At 41.4% G+C, this 23,787-nt stretch overlaps 1 protein-coding gene across 8 annotated transcripts in view; it reads left to right on the top strand.

Moving 5' to 3' along the window:
- Positions 1 to 23,787, top strand: part of LOC132391588 (E3 ubiquitin-protein ligase MARCHF8-like) — a 534,862-nt gene that overhangs the window by 468,360 nt on the left and 42,715 nt on the right. For all 8 annotated transcript variants that reach the window (XM_059964968.1, XM_059964969.1, XM_059964967.1 and 5 more), the window contains 3 exons: positions 7,995 to 8,074; positions 8,317 to 9,036; positions 13,427 to 13,607. In XM_059964968.1, coding sequence (XP_059820951.1) covers positions 7,995 to 8,074; positions 8,317 to 9,036; positions 13,427 to 13,607 — 981 coding nt within the window. The remainder of the gene's footprint in view (positions 1 to 7,994; positions 8,075 to 8,316; positions 9,037 to 13,426; positions 13,608 to 23,787) is intronic.

Genomic DNA, 23,787 nt, shown 5'->3' with positions numbered 1-23,787 from the left:
TATGGTGAACTTCTACCACCATTTCCTCCCCTCAGCAGCCCGTATCATGCGCCCTTTGTATACCCTGATGTCGGGTAAAGGCAAGGACATTACTTGGGACGAGGAGGCCGTAGCCGCTTTCGTTAAAGCCAAGGAAGCCTTGGCAGATGCCGCGACGCTGGTGCACCCCAGAATGGATGTTCCAACCGCACTCAAGGTGGACGCATCCAACATAGCAGTCGGTGGGGTGCTGGAGCAGCTCATCGAGGGGTACAGGCAACCCTTGGTGTTCTTCAGCAAGCACCTAAGGCCACCCGAACTCAAGTACAGTGCTTTTGACTGGGAGCTGTTGGCACTGTATCTGGCAATCTGGCATTTCAGGTACTTCTTAGAAGGCAGGCCGTTCGCCGCGTTCACGGACCACAAACTATTGACCTTCGCATTCACGAAGGTGTCCGATCCCTGGTCGGCTCGCCAGCAGCGACATCTGTCCTACGTCTCCGAGTACACGACGGACATCCAGCATGTCTCGGGAAAGGACAACGTCGTGGCGGACGCATTCTGCAGACCAGCTGTCCGGGCCCTGTCCCTGGGGGTGGATTATACAGCACTGGCGGAGGCGCAGCAGGCAGACGACGAGATGCCCAGCTACAGGACTGCAGTCTCGAGTTTGCAGCTGCAGGACTCTCTCGTAGGCCCAGATGAGAGGACCCTCCTGTGCGACATGGCTACCGGCCAACCTCGCCCCATCGTCCTGGCAGCCTGGAGGCAGCGAGTTTTCGACTCCATACACGGTTTGGCGCACCCATCTATCAGGACAACTGTCCGGCTAGTCTCCAGCAAGTTCACGTGGCACGGACTTCGCAAGCAGGTCAGTGAATGGGCCAGAACGTGCGCGCAGTGCCAAACAGCCAAGGTGCAGCGGCACACTAAAGCCCCGCCGCAGCAGTTCGAACCCACCCACCGGAGGTTCGACCACATTCATGTGGATATTGTGGGCCCCCTACCAGTGTCCCGAGGAGCGCGGTACCTCCTAACTGTGGTAGACCGATTTAGCCAAACACAGGTCCCAAAAATACTTAATACCTAGTTCATCCCAATCCTTAAAGACTGTCAGTCATGGAAGGGATAAAAAAATAATTAAGGAGAATGGGAGCTATTTCTTCAGATCTTTCTTCTTTGGAAGGACAAACTCCAAGGCAGAGTACAAAGTAAACGGCAGGATACTTGGTAGTGTGGAGGAGTAGAGGGATCTCGGGGTACATGTCCACAGATCCCTGAAAGTTGCCTCACAGGTAGATAGGGTAGTTAAGAAAGCCTATGGGGTGTTTAGCTTTCATAAGTCGAAGGATAGAGTTTAAGAGATTTAATGATGCAGCTCTATAAAACTCTGGTTAGGCCACACTTGGAGTACTGTGTCCATTTCTGGTTGCCTCACTATAGGGAGGATGTGGAAGCATTGGAAAGGGTACAGAGGTTTACCAGGATGCTGCCTGGTTTAGAGAGTATGGATTATGATCAGAGATTAAGCGAGGTAGGGCTTTACTCTTTGGAGAGAAGGAGGATGAGAGGAGACATGATAGAGGTGTACAAGATATTAAAAGGAATAGACAGAGTGGACAGCCAGTGCCTCTTCCCCAGGGCACCACTGCTCAGTACAAGAGGACTTGGCTTTAAGGTAAGGGGAGGGAAGTTCAAGGGGGATATTAGAGGAAGGTTTCTCACTCAAAAGAGTGGTTGGTGCGTGGAATGCACTGCCTGAGTCAGTGGTGGAGGCAGACACACTAGTGAAGTTTAAGAGACTACTAGACAGGTATACGGAGGAATTTAAGGTGGGGGGTTATATGTGAGGCAGGGTTTGAGGGTCAGCACAATATAATGGGCCAAAGGGCCTGTATTGTGCTGTACTATTCTATATTCTATGTTTTATATACCCTTTTTAGCTACCCACCTAAAAACTGTAAACTAACTTGTCTGAGTACATAGAAATAACTTACCTGTGTACATCTATTAATAGATCATTTATTTGATATACTAAATGATATTATCCATCTGGTCTGCAAGCTTCTTTGAACTAAGCAACTTCATCAGCTTATCTGTTTTAAAACAAGCCAAAGTAAATAACCATTTGTCCTCTTCTGCACATCTTGAGCAGTAAGACAGGATGCTATTAGCTGGCAAGTCTGTGGACCTATACAGAGCTTGTTTGCAAAGATGTGTTTTTAAACTTCAGCTTGATTACTGCTTTCCATTTACATTTTAAGAACTGAAGAGTGGCTGCCGTTTATGAGCAGAATCTAAACAACTGTTAGTTGGAAGTTTACTTGCAACTGTTTAATCTTACGAGTGGCAGCTGCTATGTTTTGAAAGGGAGCTTGACAAACATGAGACTCCTTGGCCTAGGAACCAAATTCTTTATCGCAACATGAGAGGCATACTTAGGGCAAGATGTTTATTGTTCCCCGGGATGGAAATGTCAAATACCATACAGCATAACCCTAAAGCAAGACAGGGAAAGTTTGAAGGAGATTTACCTAGCAAGTATTTTACATAGAAAGTGGAAGTTGCCTGGAATGTGCTGCCAGGTGAGAAGGGGGAAGCAAGCTAGAGAGCAGTGTTTAATCAGGATTCAGTGAGACATGTGAACATGCATGAAACAGAGGGATGCAGATCATATGCAAGAAGATGGGATTAATCTAGATTGGCTTCATGGTCGCTTTTTTTCTTTGTAGAACACAGAACTTAGAAGAATACAGCAGAGGAACAGGCCCTGTGGCCCACAATACTATGCTGAAGCAGCTAAAAAACAAGTCAGAAACATCCGAACACTAATCCCTCCTATCTATACCATGTCCTTCATCTTCCGTACATCCATGTGCTTATCTAAAAGCCTCTAATGTATTCACCTCTGCCATACCAGGCAGCGCACTCCAGGCATCCACCATTCTCTTGAGTAAAAAACTTAACCCTCACATCCCCCTTGAACCTACCTTTTCTTACCTTCAATGCCTGCCCTCTGGTATTAGACATTTCAACCCAGACAAATAGATAGTCTTTGTCCACTCTTTCTATGCCTCTCATAATCCTGTAAACCTTTATCAGATCTCTCCTCAGCCTCAGGCACTACAGAGAAAATATCGGAAGCTTATTCAGCCTCTTGTGATAACACATGTCCTCAAAAACAGTTAACATCCTGGTAAACCTCTTCTGCACCTTCTCCAAGACCTCAACAAGAGGCTGTACAATTCTATGTTCTTATCAATCACCTCGCTGTAATAAATATCACCTATTGTGTTGAGTTCATACTGAAATCATTGTAAAGTTCACAGGCAAGGAATAATTGAACCATGCTGCTATCTCTTGCTCTCCAACTTGATGACAATAGAGAAAGTTTTCAGGAATGGAGCTGCACAATGCCCTTTGATTTTTTATTCATTATTACTTGTTGGAGATGTATTGTTCAGGAGCACTGTGGTTTAGAAGAATTATTATTGGTTGCTATTGTAACTTTTAGTATACTGTATGCATCTGAAATTCCACAATCACATTATTTTAAGTTGATTAAACCACTGAAATATATTACATCACTATTGAAATTTCAATTGAACACAAGTTTCCTTTGGCAGTATGCATTATATTCATAATGAAATATAATTCAATGCCATAGGTATTATTCAAGAAAGCATATTTTTCAGTGAAATTTAAGGTATAAAACCTGTTACATCTGAATTAGATGTGACATATTAATGGGTGGAAGCTGTCCAACAACTTATTAGAATTAAGTCGCATCAAATCAGCGTCTCTTTATACAGTCAAACTGGAGAGGAAAGAAGTGCATAATAGCAGCTGATCGAGGTTGTCCCTTTCACGTCTGGCTGGAATTGGAAACTCTTAATTTTTTTTGATTTCCATTTTGCTGTAAATGTCATCATATGCTTTTGAAGTTGAAATATAAATAAATGAGTTTAATCCCAAAATTAAGGGATAGAACTCATGAAAACATGATTAAAGTAACTTCTGATTTTAATCATTTAATAGGTGAATCAGTATTTATTTCCCATCCATAATTGCCCTGGTAAAGGTGTAGATGACCTGTCTTCTCCAGCTTCAGCAGTCCACACAACAAAGGTAGCTCCATAGCTTTCATGTGTAGGTACTTGTTATTTGCCACATATCACCCCGCCCTGAACATTATCTAGGTCTTTCTGTCTGCTGAGCTAACTATATCATCGTCCAAGAAGCTACAAATTGAATTGAATATTCTACTATCAGCATTGACCAGTCTCACTTCATCCTGTAAGGAAGCATGTCAGTGTAACCCCGGTTAATTAAACCGAAAGTTATAATGTTAGAAAGTTCCACCTGTGGAGGGATGAAAACAGGGTTAACTGATTTAAAAAAAGAGAGAATTTGAAAAAAAAACACTATGCGAGGGCAGGGGAGGCGGGATGCAGCAATGATTAGAAGCTGAAGACATGAATTGCTTAGTGGAATTAGTAGTGAGTATTCTTTACCCTACTAGAAAACTTCAGGGTGAAACCCCTGTAAGAGAGACAACAGTGATAAAAGATTTATTGAAGCTACAGCTATGTCATGCAGCAGCTATAACAAGACAATATCGGCAGAGGCCAGTGTCCAAGATCCCTACCGTGTAGTTGGGAATTAGTTCTGCAAAATAATACCAAGGGATTTGGTCAAGTTTTGGTACAAGTTTGTAATTTCCCTTCCTGTGAATCATCAACTATTTCATTCCAATGAACCAAGAATTAAGATGGCGAGCCACCCAAGATAAAGAACCAGAGTGTGAATGAAATCTGTAATGACGCAGTGGATTTCATACGGTTGGACGTATAAGTTTATTTTCATTAAAAGAATCCGAATATGACTTTCTGCAAGAACTAATTATTTTTGCAAAGACTTTGATAAATTACTGAATGAGATTTACTTTTTTTAAGAGTTGAGATGTTGAAGAATTGTCGTGAAAGGTGTTAAACTGTGTATATAAAATTTTTGAACTTGAATTTAAACTTGTAGCTATACTGCCTGGAGCTGAAACTGAAGTTAACTATAATACTTGAGAATAGGAACTGTATTTGGTTTTCTAACTAACTGGAGATAAGTAAAAAGTTTAATCTGTAAACTTTTAAATAGGGAATAACACTAGATCTAATAAGTTAGAGAAATTGGAGTAACAAAGGTTATTCTAATGAAAATCATTGATTCTAACTAAACAGAAATTTGGCTTTTGTTGATATCTAAGGTTTGGACCCTAAACAGAATGTTTGAATTTTGAATTGTTCTTGCTCATGTAAATCTTTTGTACACATTGTTTTTTTTCTTATAAGCAAAACTGATCTCCAAAAGTGTGTGGTTTCTATATACTGCCCCTTCCAATACCTGGATTATTCTGATGGGCTACTAGCAGCTCGTGTAATTTGATTTTCTCAAAAAAGTGCAGTGACTAATCACACGCGATAAGACTGGTGCTAACAATAAAGATCGTTAGGCATGAAAGACTTTCTATAACAATGTCACAGGTGGCAAAGAGTAAATTGAAAATTAGGTTGTAGAGAATAAAAAATACAATTCTTTTAATTCAGGAACTATAATTGAATTTAGCTCTGTAATCTATGTATATAAACTACCTTATGTATTTATATACATTGTGTTTTTTATAATAGTATGCTTTATCTTATTGTGTGTTTTTCGTGCTGCGTCGGATTTGGAGTAACAATTAATTTGTTCTCCCTTGCACTTGTGTACTGGAAATAACATTAGGCAATCTTGAATCTTGAAAGAGGATTCATGTCATCGATTTAAAGTTCAGAAGAGATAAGTAAGCCAGACTAGTTATGAGCAAACTGATGAAAGGCTCTTGCCTTCCAATTCTTCACTCTCTACCCTTGGGGGTCTTGATAAATCAATACACAGTGAACAAGTCTTCTCAGCGGATCACTGACTTGCAGGCCAGCTCAATAAAAGCAATAGAAGCTGCAAGCAGACCTTCAATGACTTGCTAAGATGTCATTTGTGAGTTATATATGAAGCTAAATGCCTAAATATGAACGTGCTTTTCAGAAGGAATTACAAATATTTGAAGGGCAGAAGGACATCTAGGCATCTGTGGACAATAGACACTTTTTCCAATCATTATTGTAAAGTTTACACTCAGTCAATGTTCAGTGCCTTTCACACACAATTTGATATAGGTTGTGGAAGATAAAACTTGAAAACTATTTGCTTGAGGGATCTGATAGTCTCAGTTGTTCAAAGGATAGGAACATAATTAGAACATTTTAATTATCTAATATAATCTAATATCAATTCAAACATAATAACAAATTTAAGAAGCTCCAAAAACCAATAAATGAAAACAAAATTAGAATACAAATTGAATTTCAGAGGGTATATATTTTAATCATGAAAGAAAACTTCAACTAGTCTAATTTTCATCCTGATTCGAAGACCTTTGAGAATCATGATTAACATGGCCACTCAGCTGTACTGTGAAATTGTTCAAAACAAAAACCTGAATTATCGCTCTCTCTCTTTCTCTCTCTTCCATATAATGTGAAAAAAAAGCATTCAGTCTACCAGAAAAGCCCCCATTTATTCCCACTCTTTGCTTCCTACCAGTCAGCCTATCAGTCTATCTTCTATTCATGCTTGTATCTACCCTATAATAGCATGCACTCTTATCTTGTTAAGCAGCCTTGTGTGCAGCACCTTGTCAAAGGTCTTCTGAAAATCCAAGTAAGTAACATCCACTGACTCTCCTTTGTCTATCCTGCTTGTTATTTCCTCAAAGAAATTCAACAAAATTCATCAGGCAAGATTTACCCCCAAGGAAACTATGCTGACTTTAGATATTCTTGGTCATTTGACTAAGAATCTAGTGAAAGATCATTACTAGTACCTCCACAATCTCTTCAGCTACCTGTTTTAGAATCCTGGGGTGTCCACCTGGTCCAGGTAATGTATCTACCTTCAGACCTTTCAGCTTCCCACATACCTTCCCCTTATTAATAGCAACTATATTCAGTTCTGCCCCTGACACTCTCAAATTTCTGGCATACTGCTGGTGTCTTCCACAGTGAAGACTGACATTAAATACTTATTAAGTTCATCTGCCATTTCTTTGTCCCCCATTATTATTTCTCCAGTGTAATTTTCCTGTGGTCCAATATCCCCTCTCACCTCTGTTTTACTCCTTATACATCTGAAAAAGCTTTTAGTGTCCTCTTTTATATTTTTAGCTAGCCAATTTTCCTCTATTCTGTCCTTATGGTATTTTAGTTGCCTTCTTTAGGTTTTTAAAAGCATGCAAATTCTCTAACTTCCCACTGATCTTTGCTGTATCATATGCCCTCTTTTTTGCTTTTATGCTACCTCTTGTCACCACAGTAGCCCCATCCTCCCTTTAGAGTACTTCTTCATCTTTGGGGTGTATCTATTTGGCACTTTCTGAATTGCCCCTTAGAAACTCCAGCTATTGCTGTTCTGGTTTCATCCCTGCTAGTGTCCCCTTCCAATCAACTTTGGCCAGCTCCTTTCTCATGCCTCTGCAACTTCCTTTACTCCACTGTAATACTGATACATCTGACTTAATTTTCTCCTTCTCAAACTATAGGGTGAATTCTATCATATAATTATCACTGCCTCCTAAGTGTTCCTTTACCTAAAGCTCCCTAATTAAATCTGTTCATTACACAACATCCAATTCAGGGCTCAACCACAAGCTGCTTTAAAAAGCTGTCTGATAGACATACTAGAGATTCCCTCTCTTTAGGATCCAGTACCCACCTGATTTTCCAAATCTACCTGCATACTGACATATTGAAATTCCCATGACTATTGTAACATTGCATCTTTTACATTCCTTTTCTATCTCCCTTACACCTGATTCCCTCAAGACTGATTACCTGATTAAGACCACATTCCACACTTCTGCTTTGAATGAACTCAGTGAACATGCTTGGAAATCAGTTACTGTACTGTACCTTTATCTTTTGCAGGCGAGTAGTCCTACAACTGCAACAGCTCCCTGGAGCCAGTCACGCACATCTGTCAGCCCGTCTACTCAGGACATTTGCAGGTATGTGAGGCAAGGCAGCATTTAGATATGCGGTTGGTTGAGTATTGTTTTGAATTGTGTCAGTCTCAACCACGTCCTTACCTTTATCGTGTTTCATTTGCTTGTTTTTCTGCTTCATCGGTATATGAAAATAATTTACGTAATTACTAATTCATTTTGTTTTCATTTCTTTTGCTATGTCTGTCATGATTTCCCTCCATATTCTCTACTTGCCGCTTTCCATCTCTGCATGCTGTGCTTAGATCTGCCCGTTATGAAGATGGTGACACATATTCAACTGTCATGGCACTCAACATTTTCAGCAGGGACTCTGGTAGGAAACATATAAAACGAAGAATTAGGAAGCAAAGGAACCTATGTGAAAGATGTGAGGACTTAAACAACAAGCATTCGGAAAAGCACCCCAAATTTTTTTGTGCAAAAGCTAATGGATTCCGCAGGAATTATTCTGATTCGTCGTCAGATGAAGATCACTGGGCTCAGATCCGAAGGAGAAGTTCAGAAAGGACAAAGGCTTTCAGGAAAAGAAAGAGAAAGATCAAAGACCACAAAGAACAAGAGAAGATATCTGACGCAGCTGTGCTGTCACTGGACTCTGAAAAGGATTGGGGTGCGATAAGTATTGACCCAGTTTGTAACAGGAGTAATGCAATGTTCTACCGAGAAAGAGATAGGATGCTCCATAACAAAGAAATGGGGATTTCATTATCTCCAATATCTTCCATTGATGGGAAGAAATCCTCAAGTAAATGTGTGCAAAACAAAATATCTATAGAAAAGGGTTCTGAGAGTTCCTCCGCTGTTGAAGATGAATACGTCATGAAAATATCCAGAGAGAAAAGCACGAGTGTATTACCTCTGTGCATGATTGGAACAGCTATTAATTCTGAGCCCGGCGGGGGAGTTAGAGCTACCCAGTCTCAAACTGCAGATGAATGGCCTGATGATGGTGAAGTCTGCAGGTTTGTCTATAACGTCTAATGAAAGGCAATAGTATTAGTGTTTATCATTCAATGTTGTCAGTGTGTTCAAAATGGCCTATTCATCCTCACATTAATCAGTTTCCTTTGTATTTACTACATGGTTGTTCAACCTATTATTAACTGAGAAGTCAGCAATTTCCACATAAGCAAATGAAATCACATGTTTCATATATTATTTGTTATTCATTTATTTTATTTATTGAGATACAGCACAGGACAGGCCCTTCGAGCCATGCCAGCCAGCAATCCCCCGATTTAATCCTAGCCTAATCACAGGACAATTTACAATGACCAATTCACCTACCAACTGGTATTTCTTTAGACTGTGGGAGGAATTGGAGCACCCAGAGGAAATCTACACGGTCACTGCGAGAATATACTACTCCTTACAGGGAGTAGCAAGAGATGACCCTGTGTCGCCTGTACTGTTGAGCATTGTCAGAACCACTACACTACCATGCTGCCCCAATTAAATCCATTCATTTAATTGATCCCCAGTTGAAGTATGTTGAAACATTCAAATTGTTGATAAACAAAGCGTAAGGTAACAATAATTATTGCAAAAATTCTTATGTGTAAGTCAAACTACAGAGAGGAGCCAGTAATCCAAAACTAAAGTGGGACCATCAACGTTGCATTTTGCATACAAAAGCTTATTGTGGAACACCATTATTAGAAACCATGTACGTAGCACATTCTTCTCTATTTTGAGATCCCAGAGCAGTTAAACATACAATTCTGATATATTTATTCAAATGTAATATTGTTATGTTTCTTAAAACATCATTTTCTGGTTTTCTTTATTTCTCTCCATATCCTGTCAATCAAGTTGCAATATCATTAATAATGATTAGAGATAGAGAAAACAGGGGAAGCTTTGCATCCACAATGTTCCACATTTATTACACCTGATTGTACAGTTATATACAAATGCTGCTTCACCATCATTCAATGAAATATACTGCACCATATCTTTGTTAGATGGGCTGGAGGGCCAAAGGGGCTGGTGGGTGATAGGCAGGATAGCAGTGGGAATTGGGGGCAGGTGTTGGGTAATCACAAAAAACAGAAGTATATTCAACATGAGGTTAGTAGGTTAATGGGCCACGTGGGTGTAATTGGGTGACATGGGCCCATTTGGGCCGTAAGGATCTGTTACTGTGCTGTATCTCTAAATAAATAAAATAGAATAATTTAAATAATAACACATGGCTTTTTAACACATATATTTCCTTGAAAAGCTTATAAAGGAAAGGTGAGCAGGAGTCATTGACCCATCTGCTGAGGGAGGTATCATTTCAAGCTATTCACACTGCCTTCTGAAAGCTGCTCCTTTCTTCTCACTCTTACAAAATTTAAAGGTATATCCAACCATTTTTGCTTATAAATTTCCTCATATCCTATCTGTCCAAGTCTCATACTTCTGCAATGTCATTTCTACCTCTAGTATTCACCCTCAACATATATTCTCTATCCACCTCCATCAAAAGTAATTAATTAAAAACATTCAGACACACTTCTAAACATATTGAGAATTATTAAGAAAAAACTAGAACGATTTCTTTTAAGTAACTTCCATTTGCACATAATAGCAGCACAGCACTGCTGACTTGGGTTTGTTCCTGACCTCTGGTACTGTCTGTGTGGAGTTAGCACATTCTCCTAATGGATGTACTGCTTTCTTCCCATATCCCAGAGGTGTACAAGCTGGTGACCACTATATCGTACCCTTATCTGTGAGTTGAAGTATCTAGAGCGAATCAGAGCGAAGTTCAAAGTAAACTTGCTATCAAAATACATATATATCATCATATACTACCCTGAGATTCATTTTCTTTTGGGCATACTCAACAAATCTATTGAGTAATAGCCATAACAGTAGCAATGAAAGACTGTGTCCAACTAGGTTCAACCAGAGTGCTGAAGACAATTGTGCAAATACCAAAAGAAGAAACAATAACAATAAATAAATAAGCAATAAATATTGAGCACATGAGATGAAGGGTCCTTGAAAGTGAGTTAGTTGGTGATGGGAAAACGCTTCAATGATGAGGCCCGTGAAGTTGAATTCCGTAATCCCCTTTTATTCAAGAGTTTGATCATGAGAGGTAGTAACTGTTCTTGAACCTGGTGGTTCGAGTCCAGAGGCTCTTGTACCTTCTTCCTGATGGCAACAGGGAGTAAAGAGCATTTCCTGGGTGGTGGGGGCCCTTGATGATCGATGGTGCTTTCCTGCAACAGTCTTTTATGTAGATGTGCTCAATGGTTGGGAGGGCTTTAAGTGTAATGGACTGGACCATATCCACTACTTTTTGTAGGATTTTTCTTTCAAGGGCATTGGTGTTTCCACACCAGTAGGTAAGATTAGTGTTATGGGGTATTTAATTATCGGGTATGCTCTACCTAGTTCAAATTTCTTTGCTCATGAAATAAATCTCAAACTTCTCCAGTCTAACCTTGCCGCTGAAATTACTCATCCTTAGAATATTACAGTAAATCTCTTCAATACACTTTGTAAATCGCAGAGACCACATGGATGTAATAGTCATACAGTCTTTTGAGTGTTCCCTAAAGGCTGAACATAACTGCCCTGTTCTTTTAACCTAAGCTTCTTTCATGAAACCAAGAACACCATTTGATCAAAGGACAGCACTGCTTTGCGGGTTTGTATATATCCCTCTCAGTGTATTATGACATAAGAATACAAGAGGCAAAAAATGGCCCCTTTCCTGGAACTACCAATGATAAGAGAGCAACTTCAGTGATATTGATGTTTTGTTGATCCTTACAATACAAATTCTTCATTACGCACCATTTAGTAAAAAAACACACACAAGAATAGGGTTTAAAGTAGATAGTGTGGACATGTTGGGGAAGCAGATGTCAGGAAGCATGGAAATGAATTTCACCCCAGTGAAGTATGTTTTTGTAAAATGCTGCTTCCTTATTCATTGAGGCTTAAGTTGCTCAGCATAGGGTAAAGTCAAGTGTGATGTGCCCAGTGGTGGTGCATTTATTTCTGAATCAGAAGCTCAGAGGTTTAACGTTTATTCTGGAGACATGAACACTAAATACATGTAGTCCAATATTAAAGGAATGACACTCTGTTGAAGATGTATTAATCTAGGTGGGAGGTGAATCAAAGTCTGAAGCAGACACCGAAAGCAGCATTATTTCACACTTGATGAACATTGCTCAGAGCCAATAGATCTCTGGTCATATTAAGACGCTGGTCCGGGATCAGTGTCTGAGTTTCTAGGTTGCTCACCTCACTCCATTATCACTGAAGAGGAGAGAGACCTCAGATAGATGAGCAACATCCACTGAGATAAATAATTATCTCAACCCCCTCCCCGAGTTGTGATTGCATTGGAGGAGTGGGGGGGAATGTTGCATCTTATGGTGGGAGAACACATTAAAAAAACTTGTCAATGTACATGAAAATAAACATAGAAACATAGAAAACCTACAGCACAAACAGGCCCTTCGGCCCACAAAGCTGTGCCGAACATGCCCTTACCTGAGAAATTACCTAGGGTTACCCATATCCTTCTACTTTTCTGGGCTCCATATACCTGTCCAAATGACAAAAAAAAAAAATCTGCTATAGAACTGGCTTCAAGTGAAAGAAATCTGATTTCAGATTCCCTCAGCATCTCTTTACTTAGTGCAATTGATCCTCACAGCTGCTGCATTGAATAAATTGCTGTCTGTTATTCTGAGTGAGGGACAGTGAGGTACCATACCAACAGAAAACCGACAGGGAAAATTGCCCCATTTTATTTTTATTGACCAATAAATCATCATTCATAGTGAAGATGAATTTTATCACTTCAATTTAAGCTCACAAATTAATATTAGACCATTTTTATCGTGAATGAGTATGCTTTACCAAGCATTCCGAGTTACAAATGTTCATTTGATTGTACTTTATTCCCCAAGCACTTTACTGTGATGACTAATCTAATTTCTATGGAAAATGGGAGCAATTGAGCCCACATTTTCCATAGCTTCCAACAGTAGCCTTTTATCACAGAAGAAAACACGTATTAATCACATGCATTAATTCTGCACTTCACATCCAACCAAACGGTTTGCTTCCTTGACAGAGAATTATCCCTTTCTGAGGTAAATAATGATAGTCAAATCAAAGTTGTACCGGTAGGACTCAAATCCTGGTCCATTAGGGTGGAAAGTAACTACTGAAGTCAATGCTATTAATCTGTAATATCATATTGAATGGAAATCACTTGTGTGGGTGAAATAAGCAATTCTACATTTGGTGACCAGCATCTGTCCATGCCATTCTCATCCTGTTGGCATTTTTTTCCCAACATCACTGAATTTCACTGAACCTCTCTTCTCTCAGGATCTGCCACTGTGAAGGAGATGACGACAGTCCACTCATCACACCTTGTCGCTGTACAGGGACACTCCGTTTCGTACACCAGGCCTGCCTGCACCAGTGGATCAAGAGCTCTGACACGCGCTGCTGTGAACTCTGTAAATACGATTTCATAATGGAGACAAAACTCAAACCTCTGCGTAAGGTACTCCCTTCAGAAATCGCTCACCAGCTTCTTTGTACGACTGAAGGATTTGTCACATAACTCTAAATAAGAAATACATTATGATTTTATTTGAAATTACAGACAGAATTCAAAAATAATGAAGGCAACCCAATGCAACATTGACTTTGAATCCTTATACAATGCATCTTACAAATAATTTTACTTAGATAAGTTGGATGTTAAGCATTGCCGCACAGCTGGTTAAGATTAGCTCTCCTTGAGAAAAGCTCATTAATATGATACCATATCAGTAATGTCTACCTTTCATTTTATACCAATTTACATAAAAGTAATGATTCACTTTAGTTTCCTCAAACCTGCAAGTAATTAATTAATAACTAGATAGTATTTTCATTGCCATTGGTTTGCTCAATCTAGTTGGATCTTCAACAATCGGTCGCATTGATATATTCTGTAAAGTATGTCTTCCCATGATGAGATTCGAAAGAAAATACTTCAACGGCCTTACACATTAAAAGCGATGTTCATAGTTTTAAAAACAATTATAGAAAGTTTGGCAGAGTTATTAATGACACTTGCCGAAGAATTCTTAAATCCACAGATTAATATTTACCATTCAATCACAATAATGAACTTCTGTAGACAAACGATTGAGATTAACCTGTGGTTGCAACAGGTGATTTTCTCTCAATTAGATGTGCGATACTAACTGGGTAAAAGTTGGCAGTTTTCTCAAAGCTGCAGTGATATGTGAAATTATCTAAATTGCTGCAATTAACAAATGTCTAACACAATTGTCGAGGATAAAAGAGGTGCATTTCTCAGCAATCATTTATTCAGGTAGTAATATATTCCTCCATGTCCATTGAGTCATATTATGGCAGCAGAGCTGCGTATCAATTAGTTAATCAGAGGTTTCAGGATCAGTGCGGTGAGAACAAATAGCTCAGATTTTACAAAGAAAAATTTGTCTCCTCTCCTATTCACTCGTTGCTCTCAATATACATTTTCTGTTGACTCAGAATCTACTGGCAAGTACACAGCACTTTCTGTTGTTGTTATCCATTAGGAAAGTACTTGGTGTTGAGAAGAAATTAGCCAGGAGTTATGCTGGATACAGTTTTGCTGGTTAATTTTGGGATAATCGTTTTGGACATAAATAATGAAGAAATACAGTAGTGTATTTAATTCACAAAGCACAATTCAAATGAAATTGACACTGCGAAGTATGGAGTGTAGAGTGATTGCTCTGCGGAATAAGGCCATTTTGGCCCACACCATCTCTATGTAGGAGCAATGCAGTTAGTCCCACAGCCATGCCTTACAAGTTATTCCCCTCGCATCCAGCTTCTTTGTGAATACTTACTGCCTGTTATGCTGCTGGTGCTTAGAGCAGCAATGAATGTCCTCCATTTCTCTGTCCTTGGCCATCATACCATCGCTCACAAATATAGAAGGATTCTTCCTTGCTACTTCTGTAACAATCTTTTGACCAATCATGAGCTGGAACCCTGCATCTGGAGGACTAATGGACCACTCTTAGTTTGGCCTTTACTCTTTGACCTGTTTGGCACGGGCGACTCTATGAAGAATCAAAGCACAAGACCCTGACTCCAGCCAGCATAGCTGTCTGGCTCATTGAGGCATGAAAGCCTCCAAACCATGACAAGGTTATGGTCCTTCTGGAGGTTCTTTTTGATGCTACAGTTGAAACTGCCTCCACTACAACTTCTGGCAGTGCTTTTCAGATGTTAGTTATTCAGTGATCGAGAAACAATAGAAGAGATTGAAATACGACCATAAAGAGACGTAGGAGTGACAACAGAATTTTGCAGGATGTTCAAGGAGGAGAGGGAAAAAGGAGGGTACTAGCTGCATCAGTAATATTGTGAAGACACATTCATCCATAAATATTTCATTCCCAACTCACCTCTGCAATTAACTCTCAATTGAACTTCAGAATTGTCCAACAGTGTAATCAGTCCAAATAGCTGTTAGGGGTGGATAATTAACTCTGGCCTTTCCAGCAATGTTCATATTCAATGTAAAACTGAATGATGATTGGTTGTCCATTGTATCCAACAACGACGGGTAGATCCGTGCAGTTCCTCACTGATGTGAACTGCACAAAGAAACTTTCATGAAGGAGTTTCTAAGGTGGAAGAACCATTACACTGGGGCAGTTCCACTCTTTTGATCTCAGAAGTTTGGGTCCAGTAGTACGAGTAGCCATTACAGTTGAGGTCTCCAATGGCTGCAGTAGGTCATCTGTGCCTTTGGTTCTACAGGAAATACTGTAGACCCACCTTCCTGGCCATTGGGTCTCGTTGTTGATCTCATCCTGACATTACACGCTAGGCCAGGCACGTCCCTATCTCACCGAGGTACGAGGCCCACCAGCTACTCCCACTTGGTTTAGCCCACCTGCCAAAGCAGTGTACAGGGTTTGGCACCTGTCGAGTGACAGCTGAGAGCAGAGTGTCTAATGGGCACTGCCCAGAAGTGATGACAACAAGCCCCTTCACCAGAGCTGAGACCACTCCCAGGACACTCCAGACACCCAGATAAGCAAATAAACAATACTGTAAACTAGCAAACAATGGAGCATGAGGTCAGCAGCAGACATGGAGAGAAAGTACAAAACTCTGAGGCACAAAGGGACTTGGAAGTCTCTGTGCAGGATGCCCTGAAGGTTAATTTGTAGGTTGAGTCTGTGGTGAGGAAGGAAAATGCGAAGTTAGTTTTCATTTCAGGAGAACTAGAACAGTTATGCACAGGAGACGGGAGCTGGGAGGGACTGGGGTCTAACATTTAACTGTTCATTCTTGGGGATGTTCCTCTGTTTTCGTGGATGTTTGCGAAGAAAATGCATTTCAGGATGTATATTGTATACATTTCTCTGACATTAAATGTACCTTTGAACCTTTAAAACAAGGACATAATGTTGAGACTTTATAAAACACTGGTGAGGCCTCACTTGGAATTTTGCGTCTTTTACCTTAGAAAGGTCTTGCTGGGGTTGGAGAGGGTACAAAGGAGATTCATGAAAATGATTCCAGGATTGAACAGCCTGTCATATAACCATATAACAATTACAGCACGGAAACAGGCCATCTCGGCCCTTCTAGTCCGTGCCGAACGCTTACTCTCACTATGAAGTGTATATGAAGAGCATTTGATGGCTCTGGACCTGTATTCACTAGAATTCAGAAGAATGAGGGGTGACCTAATTGAAGCTTATTGAATGGTGTAAGGCCATTTGATAGAGCGGATGTGGAGAGGATGTTTCCTATGGTGGGAGAGTCTAAGACCAGAGAACACAGCCTCAGAATAGAGGGGCATCCTTTTAGAACAGATATGAGGAGGAATTTCTTTAGCCAGAGAGTATTGTATCTGTGGATGTATCTAGGCAGCTGCAGAGGTCTAGACTTTATGTATATTTAAGGCAGAAGTCGATAGATTCTTGATTGGTCAGGGCATGAAGGGACGGGGAGAAGGCAGGAGATTGCGGCTGAGTGGAAAAATGGATCAGTCATGATGAAATGGCAAAGCAAGCTTGATGGGCCAAATGGCCTAACTCTTAGGGTCCTATAAATCTGCAAGCTTTTAACTGTCCCTGTGTAAGCTATCAGGAAGGGATAAAAGGAGACTGAGTTTACAGTATTTACAGGCCTTTTTAACCATTCAGAAGCTAAGGAAGAAAAGACGCAGAAGTGAATCTTTACTTTATTCTTTTTAGTTTTTTTACTAGGCCCTCTGCACTTCAAGCCACACCGCCCAGCAATCCCCCAATTTAATCCTGGCCTAATGATGGGACAATTTACAATGCCCGATTAACCTGCCAGCCGGTAAGTCTTTGGACTGTGGGAGGAAACCGGAGCACCCAGAGGAAACACAGGTCACAGGAAGAATATACAAACTCCTTATAGACAGGCGTGGGTATTGAACTCGGGTCACCTGTTCTGTAAAGTGTTGTGCTAACCACTACGCCACCCCATCATGAAGAGAAGAGAATGAGAACGTCGTAGTAACATTTCAGACTGGAAGTTACATTGGAACACTTCACTCGCCACCCTACTTTCTAGGGAAGCTCAATAGCTCAATGTCAGCAGCAGAGTCTTGCTGCCTCACTGCTCGGTTGCCCCATGTTCAACCCTGACCTCTGGAGATGTTTATGTGGAGTTTGCACATTCTCACTGTGATCACGTGAGGTTCCACGAGGTGTTCCGGTTTCCCCTCTGCATCCCAAAGATGTGCGGGTAGGTAGGTTATTTAGCCACTGTAAATTACCCCTAGTGTCGGTGGAATGGGATTGTGGGAATAGGTTGTAGAACTTCTTCTTCTTTAAACTGCCAGCGCTAGAAATTTAAAATACAAACAGAAAATTCTCACCATGTTGGGCAATTCTGATGACTTGATACGTTGTCTCTGTCCACTGTGGTGTGAAAAGCTGAGAATTTCCACCATTTTCTGTCTCTATCTTATATTACATGAAATATTGATGCACAAATGGAATTGCTCTGTGAGTCAGCATAGATTCAGGGGGGTGAATGGCCTTCTACAGTGAACTGCAAAGAAATAGAAGAGGGTAATGAAATTTTAGAACCGTCTAATCAAGAGGATCGATCGCTGAGTTCTTAGAAAACAGAGATCTTTAGATTTTTGGATAGAAGAGGTCCAAATTAGTGCCTGGGTTAGAAGGGCAGTCATTATCTTAATGAGTAGTTGGACAGACATGTGATCTTCTTCGGATCCTAATTATTGTGCATAGAACATAGAACAGTGTAGCACAGGAACAGGCCCTTCAGCGCACAATGTTATGCCAAACTAGCTAAAAAGTAAATTTTTAAAAGCACTAACACTCCTACCTACACCATGTCCATATCCTTCCATCTTCCTTACATCCGTGTGCCTATCCAAATATCTTTTAACAACCTCTAATGTATTTGCCTCTACCAGACAGTGCGTTCCACCAGCCTCTGAGTAAAAAACTTATCTCTCGTGTGACTCTTGTGTACAAGAATTCTGTGGAAGTGGAACTTGTCTCAGAATATCACAGGAAACCTTATGTTGCTCCTGTATACAAAACAGATGTGACTTAAACCTAGGAATGAAAGAATAATCAACAAATAAAGATGTAAATGGAAGGAGCAGGATTCTAATAAGAGGCAGTGATTGAAAAGAATCTGAATGCAGATATCATCACTTTAATGAAGCCACCATGGATTTGCAAAGAATAAGTTATTTTAATTAATCTGATAGAAACCTGAAAGGGTAACACAGAAAGCAGAATGTGGAAAGCAGCTTGGAATACTTTAATTCCCAGAGCCAATCACAGACTTTCACACATGCACAAGGTAATGCTTGAATCAAGGTACAAATGGCTGAACTGGTAATAATCTGTCTACAGTGCAAAGAGGAGAATAGATCAAGTCAAGTCAAATTTATTGTCATTTAACTATATACCTGTATACCGTCAAACGAGACAATGTTCTCCAGACCAGGGTTTTAAAGCACAGTAGTACGCATACCACACATATTGCATAAGGCATAATAACTCAGGAAATTGAAGATAAAATCTACAGATGAATTTTGCAGAAACATACAAAGTAAAGTGCATAAATTAAATATCGTAGAATAGATTAACCGTTGACACTTTGAATGTGATGCGGCAAGAAGTTCAGAAGCCCAATGGCCTGAGGGAAGAAACTGTTTCCCATCCTGACTGTTTTTATGCATCAGAGTCTCCTGCCTGATGGTAGAAAGTCAAAAAGGATGCTGGATGGATGGGTAGAATGTTTGACGGTACTAAAGGCCCTGTGTACACGCTTGATAAATGTCCCCTATGGATGGTGGGGAGACCCCAGTGATTTCTAAGATCCTCTCAGCTGTTCTCTCAGTCCTTTGTAGGAACCTGGTCCAATACTCATCTGCTCCCATACCAGATGGAGGTACAGCCTGTCGGGAAGCTCTCAAGAGTGCTCCTGTAAAATGCAGTTAAGGTGGTGGGAGGGAGTGGGGTGGGAGCTTCGCTTGCCCCAATCTCCTTAGGAAGGGGAGGCATTGCTGTGCCTTCTTGTTCAATGTGGTGATATTAAGGGACCAGGTGAGGTCATTCATGATGTGAACTCCCAGGAACTTGGTGCTCTTAACCCTCTGTATGGCAAGCCATGTTTTCACAGAGGGGAAAGGTTCATCTGCGCCTTCCTGAAGTCCACAGTGACCTTCTTGGTCTATCCTACGTTCAGATTTGCGTTGCCTTTCTCACTCCAATCCACCAGCCACTCCACTTCCTCTCTGCAAGGAAGGCTAAATAAAAAGTGTAAAGAGATGGTCAATTATTTCCCACAAACATGAATGCTGAATTTAACATCAAATAAAATTTGCAAATGATAATCAAGCTATGAGAGGTATAGTCAATACTGAGGAAGAACTCAAAGGTCTCAAGAAGACATTAGAAGCTTCCTGGCTCGTCAATTCAGTCACAAATGAATTCAAGGAAGAAGTGAATCTCTGCCTTTTTCTTACTGAGGTTATAATAGACTTTCTGCCAGAATATTTGCTCAGAAATGAAATAGCAAGAAGTAATTTCTCCCCATTGTTGGGTAATTGAAGCCTAATCTTTCCCTGTGTGGAGCACTGAAGGTTGTTATTGACTGTGCAGTGCTCTGGCTGAAGGTAGATGTAAACCTGGAACATAAAACAAGGAAGAACTCAGCAGGGCAGCAACTGCGGATGGAAATGAAGAGTTACGTCTTGGGTCAAGACCATTCATCCAGATGCCGTCTGGCCCTATCAGTTCCTTCAGCAATTTTTTATCCAGATTCCGGCATCTGCAGTCTTGTGTGTCTGAGGATGCTGACTTGGGATCTTGAATCACTACCTGGGAGAGCTTGTCACGGAGTACTCTTAGGACAACATGGGTAATACACACACAAAGCTGGAGGAACTCTGCAGGTCAGGCAGTATCTATGGAGGGAAACAAACAGTCAACATTTCGGGTCGGGTCCCGATGAAAAGTCGCAGCCCAGATCGTCAGCTGTCTATTTCCCTCCATTGATGCTTCCTGATCCGCTGAGCTCCTCCAGCATTTCATGTGTTGCTCAAGATTTCCAACATCTGTAGAAATTCTGGTGTGTCTGGGACAATGTGGTTGTCCAGATCAGTGACGCTCACGAAGGATTCCTTCTAAATGGAATTCTGTGGTTTTAGTTTCTTCAGGGAAACTAAACTGAAAACTCAGTGGAATTGTACCTAAATGTCATGGCCAACTGACTGCGTTTCTTTTCTTAATCTGATGTCCTACATGTCTTACTAGATCACAGAATAATGTGGGAGCTGTGCTTGTTTGCTGCAGCCTCGGTCTAACAGCACCACTGTGAGAGAGCGGGCCCTCACAGCCCTTAACTCTCCAAGTCTGAGCCAGGCCACTTTGATATTGTGAGGAGCCTTTGTTATTCTGCAGCCTGTCACCAGTAGAGGGCTCAGTAGCTGCCATGTAGATGGGAAACAAGGCTACAGAGAAATTGCACCTTGTAGTGTTAGATACCACTCAGTTCAATTTCTAGCAGAAATAACATATCATGGAACACCCTGGACATAACCAGATAGTTCGTACAGAACCGCAGTTTCTGGTACTCCCTGCATCTGGTGCACTCAGCCACGGTGGGCACTGATTTTCAGTAGCATGCCGCGTGCACGTGAAGGGAGCGCAGATGCCTTTTTGTACGCACTCTGCTGCTGAGCCACTTCAGCAGAAAGCACCTTCGAGGGATGCCTACTCTGAAGAAGTTTAAATCTTCTCTTGGACGGGAGTTCAGTGAGACCCTCTCTCCCCCTGTGATCTCTGCTGCCTTCTGACTCTTCGATGGTGTACTCAACCAGAGGCAATTTCTCCTTCCAGTAAAAAAAATCCCCCACTTCCCCCTTCCTCTCTTCCCCATTCTGACCCGTCACCTCTTCTCACTTAACAATCACTTCTCCCGGGTTCCCTCCTCTTCCCCTTTCTTCTGTTGTCCACTCTCCTATCCTATCAGATTCTCTCTTCTCCAGCCTTTGACCTTACCCACCCACCTGGCTTCACCTTTCACCTTCCAGTTAGCCTCCTTCCCCTGCCCCCAACTTTTTATTCTGCCATCTTCACCCTTCCTTCTCAGTCCTGAGGAAGGGTCTCAGATTGAACTGTGAACTGTTTATTCATTTCCATAGATGCTGCCGGACCTGCTGAGTTCCTCCAGCATCTTGTGTATGTTGGTTCAACAGAAACAAGCTTCCATTGCTTCTGTCAGCCTCGCTTCATCATGAAAGAGGTCCGAGAACCTGGCTCATACTTTTGCCCAGCTGGCACAGCTGAAGCCGTTGACCTGCCTAATTTGCCGATTATCTCCCTTCCGCTATCCATCCACTCGTCGAACTGAGCCAGCATTCCCCCTCCCCACCCACCAGTAAGTCCACCACCCCAACTATCCTTCACATCTAGTGGTGTACCAGGCCCCTCCCAATTTCAACTCACCTTTTCCTCAACCCCCACCCACCGGCTGTCATCCTGAGCCCCTGTCCACACTGGCTGGTGCTAGTTGCTCCAGCCCCAGGCTTCTCTCTCACACACACCACAAGCAGGGCCCGGCCTGTTACTGTGGGTGCTCCTAGATCAGGGGTCGGCAACGTTTACCACTGAAAGAGCCAATATGGACCCATTTCCCACTGAAAAGAAAACACTGGGAGCCACAAAACCCGTTTGACATTTAAAATGAAATAACACTGCATACAAAGTTTTTTCTTGCCTTTATGCTATGTATAAACAAACTATAATGTGTTGCATTTATGAAATTGATGAACTCCTGCAGAGAAAATGAAATTACATTTCTGCATGCAAAATTACATTTTGAACTCCGAAAAAAAGACGTTGGGTTGAAGGTTACTCCATAGTTAGCCTACCTTGGATCGAAGAATTAAAAGAAAGCGTGCACTGGCGGGTGTCAGGCATTGGCAGTGGTGATGTATATTAATAGCGATAAAAAACACGTTGTAGCGGTGTAGCACTACACACAGCACTAAAATAAAGACACTGCAGTCAAAAGTAACTTTATTCAAACTAAACAGCCTTGATTTAAAGCCTCCCTCAACCCGTCCCCGTGGGCGCGGATGCTCCAAAAGACACGTACTCCCAAACCCCCGTAGGCTATCTCCCTTAGCCAAAACGGTGGCTAATTGTGAGCCGGTTCGGATGTGCCAGGAAATGGGGTCTCCACAACGTTTTTAGATTGTACAAGATTACCATAATCTTCAAATTTCGAATTACATTTCAAAAACTAACAAACCACGGGGAGCCGCAGCACAGAGATGAAAGAGCCGCGGGTTGCCGACCCCTGTCCTAGATCAATAGCTTAGATACATCACTAAATTTTCCAACAGTACACTGCAAGTAAAAATGCACTATTCACTCCCCCACCACCGACAAGAACAGGTGCTTAATAATTTTTAAGCAGCTGTCAGAAGGCAAAAACATTCATTTGCTGGAAATTGAAAGTTGAAAAAAGAACATTACATGCTGTAATTACTCAACAGTGGCAGACTTGGAGTTCATCTGCAACATGGGCAGGATGCTGGTTGCAGCTGTAGGCTCTGGGCGATGTAGTTAGGCAGTGCCTCTCTGCGTGTGATAATCAGTGTGATGCTGCCATCTAGAGGCCTACAATGCAAAATACCGAGCTGAACAGGAACTACTATAAATTACAAAAATAAATTGTGCAAAAAAAGTAATGATGAGGTATTGTTCATGGATTTCTCCAAACTCTCTCTAACGGCAGCACATCCTTTCTTAGATGAACTGTCCAAAGCTGCTCACAGTAGTCCAAGTGAGGCCTCACCAGTGACTTATGAAGCCTCAGCGTTACGCCCTTGCTTTTATACTCTAGTCCTCACAAGATGAGTGTCTTCCTCAACACCGACTCAACCTGCAAGATAACTTTAGGGAATCCAGTATGAGGACTCCCAACACAACACAAAATGCTGGAGGAGCTCAGCAGGCCAGGCAGCATCTATAGGGAAAGAAAAGCACAGTCGACGTTTCAGGCCAAAACCCTTCGGCAGGACTGGAGAAAAAATGCTGAGGAGTAGATTTGAAAGGTGGGGGGAGTGGAGAGAGAAACACCAGGTGACAGGTGAACACAAAGTACACTGCAGATGCTGTGGTCAA

The sequence above is a fragment of the Hypanus sabinus genome, chromosome 3 (genome assembly GCF_030144855.1).
Source record: "Hypanus sabinus isolate sHypSab1 chromosome 3, sHypSab1.hap1, whole genome shotgun sequence".
Taxonomy (NCBI): Eukaryota; Metazoa; Chordata; class Chondrichthyes; order Myliobatiformes; family Dasyatidae; genus Hypanus; species Hypanus sabinus.
Note: the sequence above shows the minus strand (reverse complement) of the source record. Positions and strands in the feature narration are given on the sequence as shown.